The sequence below is a fragment of the Talpa occidentalis genome, unplaced genomic scaffold (assembly GCF_014898055.3).
Source record: "Talpa occidentalis isolate TD23 unplaced genomic scaffold, MPIMG_talOcc4v2.1 talOcc4.3, whole genome shotgun sequence".
Taxonomy (NCBI): Eukaryota; Metazoa; Chordata; class Mammalia; order Eulipotyphla; family Talpidae; genus Talpa; species Talpa occidentalis.
This window is the reverse complement of record NW_023603184.1, coordinates 124056366-124079921: the sequence shown is the minus strand read 5'-3', so window position 1 is coordinate 124079921 and position 23556 is coordinate 124056366. Positions and strand designations below refer to the sequence as shown.

General features: G+C 41.3%; 1 protein-coding gene across 2 annotated transcripts in view; it reads right to left on the bottom strand.

Moving 5' to 3' along the window:
* The window catches only part of CASP10 (caspase 10), a 34429-nt gene extending 15531 nt beyond the window's left edge, over window positions 1-18898 (bottom strand). The window contains exons 1-4 of one of the 2 annotated variants that reach the window (XM_037523827.2): window positions 18705-18898; window positions 15197-15532; window positions 14181-14274; window positions 2276-2411 (exon numbers count right to left, since the gene is read on the bottom strand). In XM_037523827.2, the coding sequence (XP_037379724.1) occupies window positions 2276-2411; window positions 14181-14274; window positions 15197-15525 (559 nt within the window). In that variant the 5' untranslated portion in view covers window positions 15526-15532; window positions 18705-18898. Of the gene's footprint in view, window positions 1-2275; window positions 2412-14180; window positions 14275-15196; window positions 15533-15692; window positions 16892-18704 lie in introns of those variants that run through there. The other variant, XM_054699989.1, reaches the window with a different exon arrangement.
* Window positions 18899-23556: the final 4658 nt, after the last annotated feature.

The window sequence follows — 23556 nt, the reverse complement described above, 5'->3', positions numbered from 1 at the left end:
CTTTCAGCCCCACCCCAAAACTCTGGGAAAGACAGAGGGGCTGAGTGAATCATTAGGGCCATTTACGTAATCAACCATGCCTACCATAATTGTAACAAGGTGGTTCCCAGGAAAGGGGGAGGTTCCAGGTTTCCTGCCCCAACCAAGGGCAGGTGGAGCTGAGCAGGGAGAGAAGTTACAGAGGACACTGAGGAAGGAAGGAAGCAGGATGGAGCCAGAAGGAGACCTGGGGGAGGCACATGGAGCCTAGAGACACGTGAAGAAACTGCGCTTGTCTTTTGGTTGTGGACGGGGTAACACAGATGTGGGTGAGACCAGTGGGGAGGTAACAATGGCAGCTTTTATCTTGATTTTGATTTTGCTCTTTTCTTCCGGGCTTGTCTGGTTGTTTCTGACCCTTTTCTGTGGGTCCCCACTGGAAGATGCTTTAGACTTGTGGCAGGCTTTGGGGCCTTGCTCTGGGCCAATCCCATTTGGATGGAGTTTTACCCACGAGGGGACGGGTAACTTTGGGTGCTTGATTTAGAAACCAGGTTCTTTGCCTTTCCTGTATTGTTTCCTAATTGTATTAAAGTTCCTTCCCATTAAAGTCTCATGTTTTGTGTTAATGCAGCAGAGGACAGAACCCTATATAGAATAGGAAGGTTTGCGAGGTTTGGGCTGCCCCTCTCCCTGTCCTATAACATAATGAAGCCTCCATTAAAAATAAATTAAATTAATAAATGAACAAATCTGGGTCTCCCTGGTGGCCTAGGAGCTAAGTCTCAGTGCTATCATCTCTATTGTTCCTGGTGAGAGGGTTAACCCACATGGCACAGCAGACCTCTCCTATCTCTCCCATTGCTCCCCTTAACAGTGTGTTTCAGTCAGTCTGCCTGTTCTGCTCCCCACTCTGTCTCTGGTGAATCCTCTCACCCCCACCCCCACCCGCACCTCTGGCTTATACCCCAGTTCTTCTATGCCAAAACAATAAATAAAACTTTTTAAAAAATCCTAATCAAGGGGCTCGAAAAGCTTCCAGGCTGGTGAACATCTGGAGATGCTCGGAGGTTGAACCACCTGAAAAAGAGCCCCATCCCCCATGCCTTGTCCTGTGAATCCCTTCCATTTGGTTGCTCCTGAATTTTACCCTTTTATGATAACTATCGGTCTAGTACATAACCCGTTTTCCTGAGTCTGTGAGCCATTCTAGCAAATCATTAAACCTGAGAGTAAGGAGGTCAAGGGAACCCATGATTTATAGCAGTGAGACAGGTTGTGGGTCATACAGGGACCTGCTATTTGAAATTGGCCAGAAGTGGAAGAAGCTCGGGGTACGGGTCCTTAACCTGTGGAATCTATGCTAATTCTGGTTAGTTCCAGAATGAAACTAAATTGTAGAACACCCAATTTTGTGCCTATAGACAATTGAATTGCTTGGTGTGGAAAAATCTAAACAGCTGAATTCAGAACAGTTCTAGAAGTGTTAGTGTGAGAAGCAGCAGAGGAAAGCAAGAGTTTTCTTTTTCAACACTGTAGAGGTTACACAGCAGGTAAGTTGTAGAAAAATCAAAACTATAATTCCTCTGGTATAAAGCTCAATCCTTGAAACACTGAGACAAATGTAAACATTCACTACATAGAAACTAGTGTGTCCTCTCCAGAGCTCAAATGACCAAAATAATCTGACCACCCCCGGATGTTAACTGGCATGGATGCTGTTACAGGGAAACAGCAGTAGGATGAGGAAAACCAAGTCTTACAAACTTCCGGATTTTTATTTCTCACTTGATAACTTGATGGTTAGAAAAAAAGTGTTTATTTTTTACAATGTTTACTTACACAACGCACTTTTTCAATGCTTCAGTTATTCGAGATTTTACATATTTAAAAACCATATATTCTGTTCCTCAAATATTTTTTCATAGAATCCTTAGAGTGTTTTTTTCAGCTAGTTTCATTTTTAACCAAATTTGCACACTAGATTAGTTCACTGAATTAAAATAGGGGCATGGAGTAACAAGATTCATGAATATGCTCTTATTCAGGAAAATTCAAATATTTATCATATTGGTACATGGTGAAGCAGTCAGGTTTGAATTATGTCCTAGTTCTAAGCTATACCTTAGAAGCACAAAGTATACATTCAATTAATATGTGTTGAATGAACAAATGGAGATTTCTGCCTTTTCATACACGACCAATAATATTATACATGATGAGTAAATATCATACAATTGATACTGGTTTAAGAATTCCCATGGTATGGTACAAGAAACAAGCATAAGTGAGTTACCTTTCTCTTTTTTATATTTTTCTATCTTTCTCATAAGGATAGGCTTAGTGTTTTTGAAGAGATCCACCAGTAAGTTCAGATTGTCTTCATCTATTAGAGCTTGTTTCTCTAAATATGCCAGGAAACTTAGAGAGCTCTGTAAGAGAATCAGTAGAGTCACATTTACTTGCCTGCTGATTATTCATTCACTTAATAAACCTCACCTGCAGGGCCTCCTTAGTGGTGCAAGGGGTAAGACGCAACCTATGAAGCAATCCTCAGCCTCTGCAGCACAAGTTCGACCCCCGGCAGGCCAGGGAGCAACCCACTTGGTGCAGCAGACCTCTCCTGACTCGCCTGCTGCTCCCCTCAGCAGTGTACGGGGGGCAGTCAATCTGCCTGTTTTGTTCCCCGTTTTGTTACCGGTGAATCCTCTCACCCCCACATCTTTGGCCTGTACCCCAGCTCTTGTATGCATAAATAAAAATAAATCTTAAAAAAAAAATAACCTCACCTGCATGTCCAGCAGGCAATTCACTGCCAACACAAAAAAGGACATTCCACACCAAAAAACCCATATGAGGAAAAAGACAAGAAACTCAAAATCTGGTTATGAGGAGATTCGGCAAGATAGTTTTATTGAGATAAAGAAAAAAAAAACGAATGAAAAAGCAAAACAAAACAAAAACACCTTCTTAGACTCTAAAAACAAAATTGCATTCATTACTAAAAACAAAGAGGTAAGGGGTTGGGCGAATCAAGTAAAAGGAGTCAATTGTGACCTATACAAATTAGACTTTTGGTGGGTGAACATAATGTAGTAGATACAGATGTTGATTTATAACACTGTACACCCGAAACCTATACAATGTAATAAACCTATGTTACTTAAGTTTAAAAAAAAAAAGAATTTCATTGGAGTAATGGAAGCTGAGATCATATTAGATGCTTTGAAATGTGGCTAAAATAGTGAAAAAAAAATTTAAATAAATAAATTAGAGTTAATGAAAAAGAGTGCGTGTAGATAATTTTCTTTTTGTTTTGTTGTTTTTGTGGGTTTTTTTTTTTCTGGGTATGTGTGTGGAACGTTTTCTCAAGAAGTTCAACAATAGAATGAAGAAGATAAGGTTAATGAAAGTGTGTGTGTGTGTATTTATTCAAATAAGATCCCCCAAAATCAACAAGCAAGAGAAAGGTCAGAGTTAGAAAATCTTAACTGATCAGTTAAAATCAGTTAAGATTACAAAATCAGTTAAGATTGTGTAACCAGTCTAATAAAAAGAGAAAGTACAAGTTTTCAAGAAATTCCAGAGACAGGTAGAGAATCAAAAAGGCAAAGAAGTATGAGCCTCCCTCGACAGGTCCAATGCACCAACATTGTGATCAGGGAATAAAGAAGGAAAGAGGAGGCAGTGAAAGGAGATTCATCCAGGGGAGACCAGCAGTCCTGAAGTCTGTCCACTATCCTCAGCACTTCTGTTAAGGGGTGTGGAGCATTTCATCCTCCAACTCTGGTTGCCTGGTTGCTATCCCGCTGTATAGCATCTACTTTTGTCAGTATTAATCCACTACTCCAGCATTCTCTCACAGATATCTGCTCCTCTGTGCCCATGGTTCTGCACAGGTAGAACCCTCTGTCTTGCACACCAACTGAGATTGTGGATCTGAGTCCTTCAGTGAACAAATAGGAGGCTCCTTATCATCACCATCCCTTCCCTTCTTGGACTGTGCTGCCCAGTAATGCTCCAAACACAATTATATTTATATTTTTCTTACCCCCTTTGCCTCTTTATGCACTCCTGACATGGTCATCTGGTTTCACCCCCTAGGGACCATAGTCTTTATTTGTGTATCATCTGGTTGTAAATGGGTGAAGGACTCAGCCTCTTCACTCTTTTGGGGTACAGGCCAGAGGTGTGGGTGGTGAGGGGATTCACCAGAGACAGAATGGGGAACAGAACAGGTGGATTGACTGAAATGCACTGCTGTGGGGAACAGCAGGCAAGTCAGGAGAGGTCTGCTATGCTATGTGGGTAGCTCCCTGGCCAGGGATCGAACTTGTGCTGCAGAGGCTGTGGATCACTTCATAGGTTGCATCTTAACCCCTTGTGCCACCAGGGAGGCCCCATTAACCCAAGTTTAAAGCACCTGGGTCCAGGCAACAGGCAAAATCACCTCAGGGCAAATCTCTAATCTACAAAGAAGGGAAGAAACCCTGGCAGTGAGTCTATTCCAGCTATAGCCCATGTCCTGGTTCTATCAATACAACTACTGAGAGGTGTAGGGGAAATTTCCCCCCAACCCTGCACATCAACCCATAAGTATCAACCCTATGAGCATCTGTAGCACTTAGTTTATAGTCTTGGAATTCTCAGTTCTCATGGGAAAAAACCAGGGCATGATGAGGAAAGGAAAGATTCCAGGTCTACCATTGCTAATATCAAAGAGAGAAAATGAGGCATTGTCTACCTCCTAATGAAAGAGTGCAGCACACAAAAAACCTCAGGTCTCACCAAAAGGATCTAATCTGAGTCTGATGAAGCCTCCGAATCCATCTGCCGGGAAAGCAGAAGACAGAGGAGCAAGGGGAATACACCAATCACATGATCAGCAAAACCCAGACAGGTGGGGATTCTGTGGTGTCACTGCCCTGCAATTCTTCCACAGATCAATTTTAAGAAAAAGAAAAGGTCTTGGGAGAGATGAGTTTATTTTACAGATTAAAAGGCACTCAAAAGAAAAATGGGTCAAGACTGTACTTGAGATGTAGAGATGCATAGGTAAGTGATACAACCATTAAAAAGTATAAGAACGTGGTTATAAAAACCTGATGGTGACTTCTCTGGGGTCAGAACAGGCCTTGGTTGCACTGGGACAGACGGAGGAGTTACTGGAGTGGCTGGCAAATTTCAATTTCTTCACTTGGGTAGTGTTCTCAAACGTATATTCACTTCATAATTCATTAAGCTATATGCTTGTTTTATATCATTTTCTGTACTCAGGTAGGATTTTTATAAGAAGAAAAATAAAAGCTGTCTTCATTTGATCTACCACATGCCAAATAGCTTCCCACTCTACAGTGATTTTTCTTAAAAAAAAAATGTTATTTGTTGAGGGCCTTCCTCGTGGTTTAAGGGTTAAATTTCAGCACTCTCACCACTACCGCCTGAGCGGGGTCCCCATCCCAGCCAGGGAGCTAAAAAAAAAAAAAAAAGTGGGAAAAAAAAAAAAGCTTCCAGATACTACAGACAGAAGGAAAAAAATCTAAGAAGGAGCAACAACTGTGAGAATGTTGTAAGTGTATCTCTGCACATCCCCACTGTGGTTTAGTTCTCCTCACTAACCAACCCCCTTAGTCATTGTAAAATTATATAAACAGAAAAGGTTCATGCCATTTTCTCAAAACGAAAGGAGGAAGATCGCATCATCCCATTTATTCTTGCTTCATTCAAAGCACTACTTTGTAACTGATTCATTAAAGTTCTGGGATAAAATGATGCAGAAGACTCAGTCCCAACTAGAAGGAGCTCACAACCAATCTTTGAGAGAAAGGAACAAGAAGCAACCAATTGAAGGACACAAGAAGACTAAAATCTCTCAGGGCTAAAATCCCTTGGCCTAACACTAGGAAACATTAGGAAACATGTTTAATAAATCACTAATACTGTCTTCATTTGATCTACCACATGTAAAACAGCTTCCCACACCACAGTAATTTTTCTTAAAAAAAAAAATTATTTGCCTCCCTGGTGGTGTAAGGGTCAAATCTCAGTACTATCACTGCTACCTCCAGAGTTTGATTCCTATCCCAGCCAGGGAGCTACCCACATGGCACAGCAGACCTCTCCTGTCTTGCCTGCTGCTCCCCTCAGCAGAATATTTCAGTGATTAAAACATTGACCTTGATGTCAAATGGGCCTTGTTTGTAGTCCTGATTTTTCAACTAACCCCTTGATATGGGGCAAGTGATTGAATCTTTTTGAGTCTCCCTTTTCTCCTGTCTTCTTAAGGGACAGTCGTCCTACTTCGGAGGGTTACGTGAAATCAGTCACTTCCATGTACATGAACTTGGCGTCTGTATCTGGCACTCAGCAAGCAGGTAGTCAGTGTATAACTGCTGCTGTCATTCACTGTGTTAAGATATTGAAGTGTGCGCTGGACACCACAAGGAAATGAGGTGTTCAATAAAATAAAATCTGCCTGTTCTATTCCCACTCTATTTCTGGTGAATCCTCATCCCCCACACCTCTGGCCTACAGCCCAGTTTTCTATGCAAAAATTTAAAAAAAAGCGGTGCCTCCCTGGTGGTGCAAGGGGTTAAGCACCGCACTATTGAGACACAGGGCAAGCTAGGAATTAGGCAGTTTTAGGGACAGTGCAGGAGGGGACCTCTGAAGAATTTAGGGAGGCTTCAGAGATAAGGACAACCAAGGGAATGTAACCAATTCCACTAGGAAAAACAAACATCCCAGGACCAAGGACAACATTGTTAACGCTGGTCCTGGTTTCCTTCAGGTGGTAAAGGGAGGCAGAGATTGGAGAAATGGAGAGTGGTTTAATTTATGGACACATTAGAGGGGCAGCTGTTTAACTTCAATGCAGGGATGTTCGTCCAGAGGACTGGGCCATAAAGATAAAGATGCAACAAATGGGAAAAGACAAACCTGTTCGATAAGGAATGTGAAGATCCCCGGCTCGGTAGCAAATTGAGTGAAACAGCCAAGAACTAACCAATCACAAAGAGACTGGTGGAGCTTTAGAATAATGAGGGAAAAAAGGTATATATTCCCTGAGACAGGACTCCACTTTGGCTTCTTTGCCTCTCCCAGGCCTGGTTCCATAGCCTGGGAGTCCCACTATATTTCTGTTCTTTTTCTCCTCAATAAACTTTTCTTTCTCTAAACAAACTGCCTCTTCTCGCTTGCTTGCCTGAGCGTCTGCGAAGTTCCTGCTGCGGCTTCGTGAGACACCAACCCGTGGGGGTCTAGTGGCTGGGGCTCAGCGCTGCCCCTGCAGCCTGGGGTCTGTTCCTGGCTGGGAGACTAGGCCTGACAATTCCGGTATCATTTTGGGGGCTCGTTCGGGATCTCACAAGATTTAAGGTAAGTGAGCCAAGAGGCACAAACTTTCTCTGTCTTCAGCTTGTCCTAAGCTTCTTTTGCTAAACATTTTCTTTTTCTTGGAGCTATCAAAGAGGCCATAAAGAGGGCACAGGACAGTCAGTAGATGCCAAAGGGCGACTGCCTTAAAACCTCCTGTGGAAGGATAAACTGGTGACCAGACCAGGTAAGGGGACTAGCCCATCTGCCAGTCAAAGAATAAAAATCTGGTTGTCGTCGTATGAGGGACTCCAGTCTCCGAAGAGCTAGGCACATACGTCATGTAGAGGCCGTCCGGGAGCTGCACATAAGGGGCTGATCTCCCAGCAGCTCAGGCCATCCTCCCTTGCCTTCAGCAGAGGAGGAGTTGCCGAGACCCAGTAGAGGATGAATGGTCCCAATGTGACAGTTGGGAAAGTCATTGCTCACTAAGCACCACACAGGATCTGACACAGAACCCTACCCTGGCCTCAGATCCCTGTTAGGATTATTTGAATGGCTCTTCTTATCTTTCCTTGCTCTCTCTCTCCCTTTCCATTCTTCCTTCTCTTGCAATGCAACTGATTTACTTGTCTGTTACCTGTGGGTTTCAGACAGGCAGTAGACATTTCACAAACTTTTTCTCTGTCCTTGATTTGATTGCAAAAAATTAATGGGCACCCGTCGGCCCGGTAAAAGCGACTAGCGTGAGGCCGCCATTCTTAAAGTCTCGGGTGACAGGTTTCTCAGCTGGCAAGGCTTCCTGATCCCCCACTTGCTGAGTGGGAATGTCAAGATTCTCTTGTCACTGATTCCTACTTTCCTCTATCATCTGTGGACTCCGGGGGTGCTCAGAACGGCCAAGCTGTGACCCTTGGAACCCTGGACACCCAGGAGATCCGATGGCTCAGACAAGGCGTTCTGCTAGGTTGGCACCTAGGCGAGAGTCACGGAGGCCAAACAGTTTAAAAAAAAAAAAAAAAAAAAAAGGGACTTTCACCTTCTTGATCCCTCCCCTATAGGACGGACTTCTTTCAGCTTCTATCAAGGCAACTTATAAACCTAAGGTACAAAATGATCTTATAAAAATCTTGGGGCACCCCTGGGAGCCTTTTCCCTGGTGTCTGTTTTAATCCTGCCGGTTGGCACAGGCAGGAGAGGCTAAGTTTCATATTATGACAGGAATGTATGTACAGGTTTGCCTCAAATCCTAGGTCCAGCTAATTAATTATACCTTTGGTATTATAAATTTGTCTCATGACAGTTTTCCAAAAGGGAGTTTAAGACAAGCAAATATCAGGTTCTGGGCTACTGCTGCTTCAAGGGCTGTGACTTAAGAAAAAAGGAATCAGTTTTGTTGTCTGGCAAATGGACATCATTAAAAGTTAGGTCACAGGACTCGGTCTGTGGCTTGTGTTAAGTCTCTACTGTTCAGGTGTGTTCAGGGTCTTTCATCAGATGAGGAGAATGGCTTATTATAAGCTCACTAGAAGCTTGGAATAGATGCCCTTTGCACAGAGACTGGTTAGGGGTCGCCGGTAGGGTCCCACAAAGTCCGGGGCCCCACACTTGTCTGTTTGGTGGGAGACAGGCAGAGATACATCGGTCACACTGGAAAGGAGTGATTAAATCCAGTGGACTTCATGCGAGGAAACTGTTGATCACTCACAGTTAGAGCTCCAAGTTTAAATGGAGGGACGCCTCTGGTAAAAGGCAAGGGAGAAGTGGATTAAGAATTGGGTTCAATTTGACCCTAAATCCATAATTTGACCTGTCTATAGGTTTTAATTTGGCCTATCTATAGGTTTTCTCCGCCCTTGGGGAAAGAAGCTGGTGTTGGACACCCGCTTTCATTCCTTTTTGCAGATGGGAGCCTCCTCGTCGGCCATGCAAAAGAGGCAAGCATCTCTCCTGCATCTTAGAATTGAGACCAATTTTCAGGAGTAATTGTCTCCTATCTCACCTGTTACTTCTCTTAGTAAGTCACTTAGACCCAAGTCTCGACATCTCTCCTGCATCCTAGAGCTGAAAGCCAGTCGAGAGGCCATAATACATTGTCCTGGTCGGATGGGACGACCTCTGACTTAACTGCAGGAATGTCCCTGCTTTGTCTCTGCGCTGCTATTGCGGGTACCTTTCTTTTTTTTTTTTTTTTTTTTTTTTTTAATAGAGGCATGTTTTATTTATTTATTTATTTGTTTGTTTGTTTTTTGTTATACATGCACTGGGTACAGTCAGAAGCGCGGGAGGGTGAGAGAATTCACCAGAGCCAGAGCGGGGAGCAGAGCAGGCAGAAGGACCGAAGCACACTGCTGAGGGGAGCAGCGGGCGGCAGGAGAGGTCTGCGCGCCATGTGGGACCCTCCTCCGGTGGCCGGGGAGCAGCCGGGGATTGAACCGGCGCCACAGAGGCCGCGGGCAGCTTCACAACCCAGCACTCAACCGCTGCGCCACCGGGGAGGCCCGGGTACCTTTCTTTTATTGCTACAGAGACCATAAAATGCTCTATCTCAATTCCATGGGACATGCCCTTAAGCCACATTCTTTATAAACTAGCCCAATTTGGCCATAAGGGCATCTTCTCCAGCTAACCCTCTTTTGTCACAGTTAAGGCAAAAGGTAAAATGCGGGAACTAAGAAGTAAGGGACCCACTACAACTGGCTGGTAAAAAAAGACTGCCTTTGATCTCAGCAAGCAGCTGCCTGGACTTTTTCTCCAGTGATAAGATTATAGGTATGTCTCTGCTGCCTTCCAGTTGTGGGGGGACTGGACTCTCCCTTTGTCCACCTTGAAAAACTGTTTTGGTTCATGCTAGGGAAAAAGCTCTATTTCCCTGTGTTTTTCTGATTTTAAAGTCTAGACTGTTAAAGGTAAAAACTGCTGAGTTACTTTGGACTTGCTAACGAGCTATAAAAGGTGATTTTTGGTTGAGTAAAAACTTCTAAATTGCTTATTGGACCTGTAAAAGTTTGGTTTCTTATTAAGACTAATTAATTTCTGATAAGAGTCTAAAAACAGGCAAACTGTAAAGAACTTATTCTTCCTCTTCTCCTGTCCTTCCCATACATACATGGTTCTGAAAAAAAAAAAAGTCTTTTGTCTTAAAAATGTGCTTGGTCTCAGTGAAACAAAACTAAAACAATGTAAAGCCAAATGATAATACTTAAAAATACAAACTCAAAATGCTTGACTTTAAAAATTGTTGTTTTCTTGGTTGGACCCTAGGTTTTAAGTAAGGGTTAAAATTGGATACTTGTTCTATGAAAGGATTCTAACTTCTATGTCATTAAAAACCTGCTTGATATAAAAAGGATATTAAAAACTTGGCTAAATGGATGTGTCAAACTCAAACAAATAGATACTAAAGAACTGGAGTTTACTGACTTGTAGTTTCCCAGTGTCTTTACAAATATTGGTAAAAATAACTGTTTCTTAAAATTACTGCACATGGCCAAAAATTTTAAATAAAAATCAAGAGATCTCTTTGTTCTTACTTTTTGCCTCCGGAGGATTAATTATAAATGGTGCCTATAAAAAAAAATCCTAAATTTTGAGATCGTGATCTAAAATTGTGGTAAAGAAAAACTAATTCAAAATTTAATGGTTTAAAGCATACATGCCTTAAGGTTTTAATGTTGGTATTAATACTGTACTTTGTTTAAATGTGTTTACTCATTTGTATGAGTATACAAAGGAAATAATAATTAACCTGGCCTATGCTAACAAACTTACTTCTAGGCTTTTATCTAAACTTCTCTTGATAAGATCTTGTTCCAGGAAGACTGATCTACTTGTCTTTTCCTCTTGGAGAAAACAATACATTCTCCCAGTAAATGACTATATTTCTTTACAAAATTCAAGGTAACATCTAAAGTCATATGGACAAGTTACTGAAAAATGTTTATGGTATTAAGTGTCTAATTTTTTTCTTGCTTTTGTCAATCTATCTAGTGCTTGCCTAAGAAAAACTTGGTATATAAAATTGATACAGTGGCAACTCTGCAGTTGACTTAAAATTCCAGTTCTAAGGAAAAACTAAAGCCAAACTAAGGTTTTTGCTAAGTTTAGTAAAAAAAATTATTAACCATTTACTGAACTTTCAGGTTTACATTTTACTCCTTATTGTAAGAAAACTAAAGTTTAATGTCATCCCAAATAAAAAAAATTAAAAGATGTGTCTGTGTGAGTTGTGTAGTCTAAAGAGATGATAATGTAACAGCTATTATGGTGTCTTACAATGCAAAGATTGGAAACTAGGGTGTGATAATTCTGGATACAAGTAAAGTGAGGTGTGTTTGTGTTTTAAAAGGAAAAAAAAAAAAGGGCAAAGGAGAGTGTTAAAGGTCTGAGTGAGGGATTTTTGACAGAAAATTTTTTTGCTCTCGAGTAACTTGCCATGAAATATTTTGGTTAACTTAAATGTCAGTTGTGCACCTGTGTGGCACCAGGCTTTAGTTATTTTGATATATAAAATTGTTTCTTGTTGTGAAAACAAACTGAGTCAATCTGGTATATTAATACCTCATAGAAAGTATTCTTATAGAATTGTTTCACCTTTTTGACATAAATTAAACAAATAAAATTATTCTAAAACACATAAGACTTCTTAAAACCTAATAAGCCAGTCATTTCAGGCTAAATTTACTGAGGCTATAAAAAGGTATACTAATCTAGACCCTAAAAAGGACAAACAATTTAACGGTCTCGGTCTCCTTCATTAGTTAGCCTTGCTCTGACATCAGGTGCAAACTCCAGAGACTAAATCAAGGGCCTAAAATCCTTTTAACACTTTTAAACACGGCCTTCAAGGCCTACAGTAATATGGAGGGGACTAGCTAGACTAAAAAGAAAGGGAGAAAGGCAAGAGAAGGGCCAGTAAATGGCAGTTGCCATTGTTAGTACCCTGCTACCTCAGACTCACCCAAGGCCCCATGCGCCCTAGGGCATTTGGGACCTCAACCTCTTAATGGGCTGCCAGCTTACTTCCACTGCCTGCAACCAGGACACCTCACCTGCAAGAAGCTGTCCCTAGGGCCATGCCTTCTGTGCCATCACACAGGGCACTAAAAAAGGGACCGTCCCACTCTCCAGGGAGGGAGGGGCCAGCCCAAACCACGGGCCAGGATGGGAGGACAGGCTTGACTGTCAGCTGCCTCTGACTATGAAGAACCCGGTGCACTATACAGTCCCACTTTATTTCTGTTCTTTTTCTCCTCAATAAACTTTTCTTTCTCTAAACAAACCTGCCTCTTCTCGCTTGCTTGCCTGAGCGTCTGCGAAGTTCCTGCTGCGGCTTCGTGAGACACCAACCCGTGGGGGTCTAGTGGCTGGGGCTCAGCGCTGCTCCTGCAGCCGGGGATCTTTCCTGGCTGGGAGACTAGGCCTGACAATTCCGGTATCACTATGAAGTGATCTGCAGCCTCTGCAGCACGAGTTCTATCCCCGGCCAGTCAGGCGGCCCAACCCACATGGCACAGCAGACCTCTCCTGTTCAGTCTGTCTCTGGTGAATCCTCTTACCCCCGTATCTCTGGCCTGTACCCTGGCTCTTATATGCAAAATAAATAAAACTAAAAAATGCTTTAAAACGTTATTTGTCATTAAATTATCAGTTGATCTGGGGAGAATGTGATGGAGAGCAGGCTACACATATAGGCCCATTGGTGACCTTCTCACTGAGAAGTTGGATGGGGTCGTTCGTGGCTGGTCACTGAGTAGTCCACTTCCATATATGTCACATGTAATTTTTGTGTATCAAACATTATAGAACTTAACATTTAACATAAATAGCAGTTGAATAACACACAGTAATTTTATATGGTAAACTGAAAATTAACCTCTTCCCAAATTAATAACTTGCTTGTAATAAGTTGTTGTTATAGTCAAAAGGAAAAATATAAAGTTTTTATTTTCTTTTGGTTGACATAACAGCAGCTGATAACACCGAGATTAAGTAATACGTTTTCCCACCACTGATCATCCCCCCCACCCCCCACTCCCACCCCATTCTACCCCACCCCCACCCATGCCTTCCTCTCCAGCAACCACAACTGTTGCAAACGCCTAAAGTTTTGGTTTTGGTTTTGTTTCCTTTGTTCATTCGCTTTTCTCCTTTGAAAAATATAACATTCAGAAAAAAGAAAACAGAATGCTTTATTTTAAAAAAAGGAAAAACAACATTTTGAGGAAAAGAGATATGCAACTACTTTCTTGCCTTTAAAAGTCACCAACATGTACAAGATTGTTAGCAGATTACAATTATATTAATATTAAAAATAGCACACCTTCAAGCAGTGGTCTCATTTGATTTTTACAAAAATCCCACTTCGAGGACACTATACAGTCCACTGAAAAAGACACTAAGCTCCCTCAGAAATCTTGTCTCCTGTAGATGGCAAACAATTAATTCCCACTCTGCCATTATTTTATTGGACACCTCATTTCCTTCTTGTGTCCAGCACACACTTTAATATCTTAACACAGTGAATGACAGCAGCAGTTATACACTGACTACCTGCTTGCTGAGTGCCAGATACAGACGCCAAGTTCATGTACATGGAAGTGACTGATTTCACGTAACCCTCCGAAGTAGGACGACTGTCCCTTAAGAAGACAGGAGAAAAGGGAGACTCAAACAGATTCAATCACTTGCCCCACATCAAGGGGCTAGTTGAAAAACCAGGACTACAATCAAGGCCCATTTGACATCAAGGTCAATGTTTTTAACCACTGTTTAACACTGCCTCCTGCAAAAATAATAATAAGCCTTCCTAAAATGCCTTTCCAGCATCTTCTCAAACGCCAAGTAAGCAGTGCTCATAAAGACCCCATTCTATGTGACACACTCACCTTAGGGGTTTTTGGAATCATATCCTTCAGAATGAAGACCATTTCCTCTAAGTTCTCCTGGTTGATATCTTCTGATAGTTCATATAGCAGGGTTCTAAGACATACGAAATAGCAAATAAAGCCCCACAATTGCAGAGGACAGTAAATCAAGTGCTTTTACAAATGGTATCTCTTATTAAAATTATCAAAACCTGTGAGTAACCAATTTTTTTTTTGAGTAGCCAATTTTTAATCCTACTTTTTAGATTCAAAAACTATAACTCTGAACTTGAAAGTGACCTATGATATCACAATAACACAGGAGCAGCAGGGGCTGGCCTTCTGGATCCCAGTCCTGTGCTGTTTTCCATCAAACTAAGAAGACATAAAACAGCTTCCGTAAGCCCACATGGCTCCTAGCTGTGCTTTGGAAATTCAGACCTACTTTACAGACCCTCCTCTGAGTGGTCCTGATGCTAGTCAATAGAGAGTCCAATACTGGAAAAAAGGAAACTCCCCCAACTTCTGGGTAGTCAGAGAATGAACAAAATACCTATATTTTACCTCTCTGTTTCACCCAAAAATGTATAAAAATCTATAATTAGACATGGCATAAACGACCCTATTCTGGAGACACATCATCCTTTTTCATTTTGTTTATTTGGCTCCAGGTGTGCATTATTCTTTTCTCAAATTCCTGGATACAGTGGACTCATATCTAACTCACAGGAGGAAGGATTGTCTAAGAATGCGGAGGATAGGAAAAAGTAAGCCACAGGCCCTGCTTCGCTGAAGTAGACTTCTTTTTTGCTAAATAAATGGAAGCCACTACCAGGCCCAGATCTGGGTTTTAAAAGCTTTGCTGGCCTCCCAATCTCATCAGCAGCTGAAGGTGAGAGATGTCCTGGTTTAGAATTACTGTATCATGCAAGGAAGTAGATAAGAAGATTTTAATCCCAGCCTCCTTTCTAAACCCAAAGGCCTAAAGGAACCCTAAATGGAAAGCCCTCCTGTTTTGATCCCAGACCCCAACTTACCTGAACAGAGAAATTCTCCTTCGAGTGGGCAGCAAATGCTCCACTTGCTCTTTGCTGTAGTCAAGGTGCCGCAGCAACAAAAACTGCTTGATGGTATACAGGAGTTCTGCAAGGAAGAAGGGATCTTCCTCACTTAGGCACTCCTCAGCCAAGAGATGGTCAAAAATGTTCAAGGCTGACTTGCAATTCTCTAGCTTCTTCGGGGAGACAAAAACTTGGCAGAGAAACTTTAGATGTTCCACTTCTTCCTCCTCCAGCTGTGAATCGATCTTCAGAAGCTTCATTCGAAAGCTATTATCCAAAACAGATGTCTGACCTTTAGACATCATGACCAGCCTGGAAGAGAAAAATGGCAACGTAGTATGTTAGAGAGTATGGATATAGACCCCAACTCCCCAGTCTGCCCACCAGATCCAGGCCCCCTCTATTGCAGGCATTAGATTTTTCTAGAAGTGCTGGGAGGGGGCAGATTTTTTGCAAGGGTTGAGAGTGATACCGGAATTGTCAGGCCTAGTCTCCCAGCCAGGAACGGATCCCAGGCTGCAGGGGCAGCGCTGAGCCCCAGCCACTAGACCCGCCACGGGTTGGTGTCTCACGAAGCAGCAGCAGGAACTTCGCAGACGCTCAGGCAAGCAAGCGAGAAGAGGCAGGTTTGTTTAGAGAAAGAAAAAGTTTAGTGAGGAGAAAAGGAAACAAATAAAGTGGGACTCCCAGCCCATGAAACCAGGCCTGGGAGGGGCAAAGAAGCCAAAGTGGAGTCCTGTCTCAGGGAATATATACCTTCTTTCCCTCATTATTCTAAAGCTCCACCAGTCTTTTTGTGATTGGTTAGTTCTAGGCTGTCTCACTTAATGTGCTACTGAGCGGGGGATCTTCACATTCCTTATGGAACAGGTTTGTCTTTCCCCATTTGTTGCACCTTCCCCCTTGTTTGACAGATTTATCTTTATGGCCCAGTCTCCCAGATGAGCACCCCTGCATTCCAGGGAAGAGAAAGTTAAACATCAGCTATTGAAGAAAAACAGGCTGGCGCCCACTGGTGCTGACCCCTTCTCATCTCCCCCTTGCATAAATTTCCCTGCGCTCAGACAAAGGGGAGGACGGTGGTCTACCAGACATGAGTCTGCTGCCCTCCTAATTTGTCCATAAATTAAACCACTCTCCATTTCCCCAAACTCCACATCCCTTTATCACCTGAGGGAAACCAAGGCCAGTGTTAACAATGTTGCCCTTGGTCCTGGGATGTTTATTATTCCCAGTGGAATTAATTACATTCCTCTTGTTGCCCTTATCTCTGAAGGCTTCCTAAACTCTTCAGAGGTTCCCTCCTGCAATGTCCCTAAAACTGCCTAATTACCCTAACTTGCTCTAGGATTCAAGAGCAAGTCCAGAAAACTTAACCCCAACACTCTCAAGGTAACCTTTTAGAAAGTCTGAATGGAGTTTTTATGGGAACTCAAGTTACCCTGATTTCTTCTAAATCAAAATGTCCTCAGTGGGAGCTAGTCAAAGTGAAGGTGAAACGGCATGATTTCTGCTTGGAGTTTAATTCATTTCCACCAAATCAGTGTAGGAAGTCGTAAATGACCTAAATATTCGGTGTTTTCTACCAATTTACCAGTTTATGGTGTTTTCTACACTAAATTTCACCCTATTCAGAGAAGGAATGAATTGGCAAAAATTTTCAATACAATATTCCTCACTGAGTTATCTATTCACTATGTAAGACTATTTAGTTATATTATCTATATCACCTAGATATAAGCACTCTCTGTTATCTATGTTCTGTTTTTTGCTATGTTCTCCTTCCTTTAGAAAGTCATGCATGTAGAAGGAAATATAGGCGAAACACTACGGGATTTGCACATCAAAGACATCTTTACAGACACATCACCCAAAGGAGTGATAGTGAAGGCAAAGATAAACAGCTGGGACTACATCAAATTAAAGAGCTTCTGCACAGCAAAAGAGACAATAACAAAAACAAAGAGAAACCCCAACAACTGGGAGAACATTTTTGCACCCAACACTAATGATAAAGGACTGATCACAAAAATCTGCAAAGAGCTGATGAGACTCAGCAACAACAAAGAAAATAATCCAGTCAAAAAATGGGCAGAAGAGCTACAAAGAAACTTCTCTGAAGAGGAAATGCAAATGGCCAACAGACATATGAAAAAATGTTCAACATCACTTGTCATCAGGGAAATGCAAATCAAAACTACCATGAGATACCATCTCACACCAGTGAGAATGGCACATATTAAAAAAACTAGCAACAACAAATGTTGGCGAGGGTGTGGAGAAAAAGGAACTCTTCTGCACTGTTGGTGGGAGTGCAAACTGGTCCAACCACTATGGAGAGCTGTGTGGAGATTTCTGGACCTACTAAACATAGAGCTTCCATATGATCCAGCAATTCCACTCCTAGGTATTTACCCAAAGGACACAGAAACATCAATTCCAAAGAACACCTGCACCCCTATGTTTATAGCAGCACTATTTACAATAGCTAAGCTTTGGAAACAACCCAAATGCCCAAAAATAGATGACTGGATCAAGAAGATGTGGTACATATATACCATGGAATATTACTCAGCATTCAAAAAAGATAAACACATGCAATTTGCAGCAACATGGATGGCGCTGGAAGGGATCATGCTCAGCGAAATAAGCCAAAAAGAAAAAGAAAAATACCGGATGGTCTCACTCATAGCAGGAATCTAGAAAACTTAAATAAGGGACCAGGAAAATGAATATAAGAAAGTGAAAATCAAAATCAACAAAAAACTATGAACCAGAGACACTTTTTGGGGGGTGGGGGGCGGGAGGGGAAGGATTGGGGTCAGAATGGGGCGTTTGCAATTGTATGGGGGAATATAAAAATAAAATTTATTATTTAAAAAAAAAAAGTCATGCATGACTTTCTAAAGGAAGGAGAACAGCAAAAAACAGAACAAGACATGACTTTCTAAAGGAAGGAGAACATAGCAAAAAACAGAACATAAATAACAGAGAGTGCTTATATCTAGGTGATATAGTTATAGATAATATAATTTTCTGGGTTCCTGGTTTTTCAAATTATAAGCAGAAGAACATATTGCACATTTTGTTAGAAAAAGAAAACCAAAAAAGTCATCCTTAATGTGATCATCTGAGATCGTGCCTGCTAGTAGCCCTGTGATAAGAGAAAACAAATGATTGATTTCTGAAGACATCGTCCTATTTTAAGGTCAGCCATTTGCCTCAAAGTTTCCTAAAGATTCTAATCCCATATCTCTTTATTAAACTTTGTCTTGTTGGCGGACTAATATAAAACTTCCTGCTGAGTTGTAAACTTTCATTTTCCAGGGCTGGCTAATATATCCAGGCAGAAATTGCCAGTCTTGGCAATGAGGTTTTTATAAGTTTCGATACATAAACCAAAGGGAAAAGCTGAATTATGAGATCCCAGTAGGAGGGGCTGGAAAGTGGGGGTAGGAGGTCTCGGGTGATGTTAATTACATACCTTCAGATCAAATTCCCCTGATCCTCTGGAAGTTAATGGTTCTGAGAAAAAAATGCCTGAAAAGAAAGTTTTAAAAAAATTAGAATCCTTGGTGAGCTCTGAGTTTCAAAGACAATTCCATTTACCGAGTAAGAGAACTCAAGACTTTGCTTTAGGCTGTGTAAGTGAAAAAGGGATCCGGTTGGAAGCTCTTTCCTAATTTCCTGCTGATGTCATCTCCGCGGGAGACTTTTGACCCTCCTCTTTAGCTGGTGTTAGGAAAACCTAACAAACAGCGTCTCCCAAAGGCAGATTTACACCTTTTTTTTTTATTGTAGAGTTGGGGATTTACCCAAGTAAAGCCAAGGGCTCCTACAAATGACCTCCTGGGAGACACTGAGGGTTCTAGTCGTCTATAAGCCAAATTGGAAGTATTTGCAGGGAACTCAATTAATAGTACAGAAAACTGATAAAATCTCTGCCCTCACAGCACACTCAGTTCAGCAGGAAAGAAGCTTGGAATACATTATTCCACATAACAAAAAGGTTATCTAATACTTATCGTTGCAACTACCATATGTTAGGCATGACTTAGTCATTTAATCAAATCAACAACTCTGTAAGATAAATACTATTACAATGACCCCTCTTAAGATGTGAAAACTGAGACACACAAAGGATAGCTAATTTGTCCAAGATCACACAGTAAGCTAGTGGGTGAGCCAAGATTAAAACTACCAAATTTGGTTCTAAATCACTATACTATAATTTAGCTGATTCAAATGTGCAAAGCTCTGGGAAATACAGAATCTTAGGAAGATTTTTATTTCTGAAAAAAAGTAAAATTTATAGTATTTCATTAAATATATAAATATATAAAATATATTTTAAAATAATAAATATATGATATAGTAAAGCATCATTTCCATATCCTAGGTATTAAGCAGGGAACTTCTCTGTTTAAGAAAAGAAGTCCTTGTGGTGATGGGTACACAACAGTGTGAAGGTATTATGCAACTGAGCTATACAGCTGAAAATGGTTAAAATGGTAAATTCTATGCCATGTAAATTTTACGACAACTTAAAAAAAGATAAAGATAGATGAGCCTTAAGTCTTGGTCTTTATTCAGTTATTCAACTATAAATATTTCATTTCCTAGGTCATTTGGGGAGGCAATTTGTTCGAATTACCAATTTTCACCCAGTTCAGAAAGCGTATTAGCTTCTTCAACTTTTGTTTAATAATTGTAAATATTTAGCAACTCTTTGTACGTGTAAAGCACTGAACTGGGCACAATTGGAAAGCAACAGTGAATAAAACAGCATTTTCCTTCCATAATAAATGTGATTATTACCATTCCTTAAGCCTGTATTCTCTGATGAGCTCTCTCAGGTCAGCTTTATTATCCACATTGAATAGATGAGGAAATCAAAGTTCGGAGTAGGTTATCATTCTCCAACCTCAGGAAGAGATGGGAATTCAGGACTCAAACCTAGATCTGTCTGATTCTGTATACCATGCTCTGATATCCTGCCTGTAACTCTGTATGAGATAAGGTAAACTGCTGGGCAGGGCATGCTGCCATGGAGTTTCACCTAAATGCCACAGGAGCCCCAAAGAGCAGGGATGAATTCAGATGGGGATTCCTTAATGGAGGAGTCACTTGAGCTAAGTCTGGAAAGCAGAGGTAAAATGGAAATGCCTGAAGTAAAACAAACCTAGCACTAGACTGACTAGGAAATCAATGGATATGGTTAAAGGAGTAAAATATTTTTTTAAGATATATTTATTTATGTATACAAGAACTGGGGTACAGGCCAGATGTGCAGGGGGTGAGAGGATTCACCAGAGACAGAGAGGGGAGCAGAACAGGCAGATTGACTGAAATACACTGCTGAGGGGAGCAGCAGGCGAGTCAGGAGAGGTCTGCTGCGCCATGTGAGTAGCTCCCTGGCTGAGGATCAAACCTGTGCTGCAGTGGCTGCCAATAGCTTCACAGTGCTGGCACTTATCCCTTGCACCACCAGGGAGGCCCGGAGTAAAATATTCTGTGAGCTGCAAAAAAGAATTAAAAGATAGAGGCAGAAAAGTCTTTCATTTAAAATTTGTTATTTCTGGGCCTCCCCTGGTGGCGCAGGCAGTTGAGCACAGTGCCGTGAAGCTGTCCGCAGCCTCTGCAGCGCCGGTTTGATCCCAGCCGGCCAGCGAGGGTCCCACATGGCGCACAGACCTCTCCTGTCTCACCCGCTGCTCCCCTCAGCAGTGTATTTCGTCAGTCTGCCTGTTCTGCTCCCCACTCTGTCTCTGGTGAATCCTCTCACTCTCCTGCGCATCTGGCCTGTACCCCAGTTCTTGTATAAATAAATAAAATCTTAAAAAATAAAATAAAACAAAATTTGTTATTTCTAGGGCAAAAAAATAGGAAGTTGCTTTATTTAAACTTTGACTTCATAATTTTTCAAAAAAAGTGTCATATGACTTAAGTATATGACAAGTCTGTAAAAATCTACAATGAAGGAAGTGACACATATTTCAACACATGCAAGGGAAACACTTGAACCAAGTCACAGTGGGGAGATTGAGTGCCAAGATTTTTTCAATATTTCATACTTTTACCCATTTCAAACACAATTACTGAGGGCATGCTGCTGGTGAGTTGATAGTAGTGGAAAGAATAAACATTTCTTACAGGTTCTTTCCATATTGGTTATAACCAGTCAACTGGGTCCATATGAACAGCTGATCAAGATCTTTATAACCAGGGCCTCCCCTGGTGGCGCAGCGGTTGAGCACTGGACAGCCTCTGCAGCGCCGGTTCGTTCCCGTTTGTTCCCCGGCCTCGGCGGGGGGGGGGGGGGAAATCTTTATAATCTTGTATAGTGGCAGGTGTCACTATTGCCCTGGTGACAAAGGGGAAGTAATAAACTACTTCTCTTTAGTTCTACCTTGGGTGGTGGCAATGCTTAGCTTTCCTTTGCATATAGCCTCAGGGCTGTGTTCCCCACCTTCAAATTCTTTAAAGAGAGAGAATTTTAGTGTTCGCCACCCTCAAAGTCTTTAAAGAGAGAGAGACATTTAAGACTAAAAACTCGGGACCTCCCTGGTGGCGCTGAGTTAAAGACACAGCACTATCACGCTATCGCCAGCCATTGCGGCACAAGTTAGATCTGTGGCTGGCCTATTCTGCTCCCCACTCTCTCTGGTGAATCCTCTCACCACCACCCCCTTCCAGCACCTCTGGTATACACTCTAGTTCTTGTATGCATAGATAAATAAATCTTTAAAAAAAAAAAGACTAAAAACTGGATACAAAAAAGAAAAAAGAATGAACACAAGCAATGGTGGGGGTGCTGGGTGTAGTTGGGAAAAAAAGCTGTGTCCTGAAACTTACAGCTACCACCTGGTCTTGAAATAGCAGATGCTTTTGATTAAACTACTTTAATCAAATATATAGTTCCCCTACCCACAACTTCCAGGACCCCCTCCCTCCCTCCCTACCTTCCTTCCTCCCACCATACTTTTATCTACTTGCTCCAAACCTTTGCAGAACTAGTCTTGTTTGTTGTTTTTTTTTTTTTAACTTATTATTGAGTTAACATTGGTTTACAGCATTGTATATGAATCAGGGGACCACCACACACTCACCACCAGAGCACCCACATTCCTTTACCATGTACCACTGGACCCCCTCCCCCGTTGATCTCCCCCCTACTTTCTCCCTCTAGTAGCCTCAATTCTGCAGTCTTGTTTCTAGGCTTAGTTGTTTGTTTCTTGTTTCTAGGCTCAGTTCTTTTATTTTGTTTCTCTATATTCCGCATATGAGTGAAAACATCTGGTATTTGTCTTTGTCCTTCTGATTTGTGTAACTTATAATAACCCCCTCAAATTTCATCCATGTTATTGTAAATGGCAAGATTTTGTCTTTTTTATAGCTGAGTAGTATTCCATTGTGTATATATACCACATCTGTATCCAATCTTGTATCAATGAGCACTTAAGTGGTTTCTATACCTTGTTTATTATAAATAATGCTACAATAAACATAGGGAAGAATCTCCATATTCTTTTCCATAGAGGCTCTCCCAATTTACATTTCCATCAACAGTGTATGAGGGTTCTTTCTCTACATCCTTACCAATACCTGCTGGTATTGGCCTGTTGTTGACATAGGTCATTCTCAGAGGTGTGAGTTGACATTGCATTATGGTTTTCACTTGCATTTCCCTAATGATAAACAACAACAAGAATTTTTTCATGTGTCCATTGTTCCCATTTTTAAATTGGACTATTTTTGTTGTTGTTGAACTGTATGACTTCTTTATATATCTTGACTATTAACCCCTTGTTGTATATGTGATTTCTCCCATTCAGTAGTATCTCTTTTTAACAATGGTTTCTTTTTCTGTGCAGATTTTTAGATTGGTATGGTTCATTTGTTTATGTTTGCTTTGTTTCCTTTGACTCCTTTGAAATGGAGTCCCTAAAGACATCTCTAAGGCCGATGTCATAAAGCATATCATCTACATTTTCATTTATATATTTTTTTATTTCAGATATTATATCCAAAAGCCTTTAATCCATTTTGAATTAATTTTTATGTATGGTGTTAGCAATCTGATTTCTTTCTTTTGCATATGGCTGTTTAGTTTTCCCAACACCATCTGTTGAAGAGACTTTCCTTTCTCCTTCGGCTCCATTGTTGTAAATTAACTGTCCATACAAGTGTGGACTTTCCATTCTATACCATTGATCTGTATGTCTGTTTTTATCCCAATAACATAGTTTTGATCATTATTGCTGTGTAGTATAGGTTAAAGGCAGGGAGCATGATGCCTCCATTTTTGTCATTTCTTCTTAGGGTTGATTTGGTTG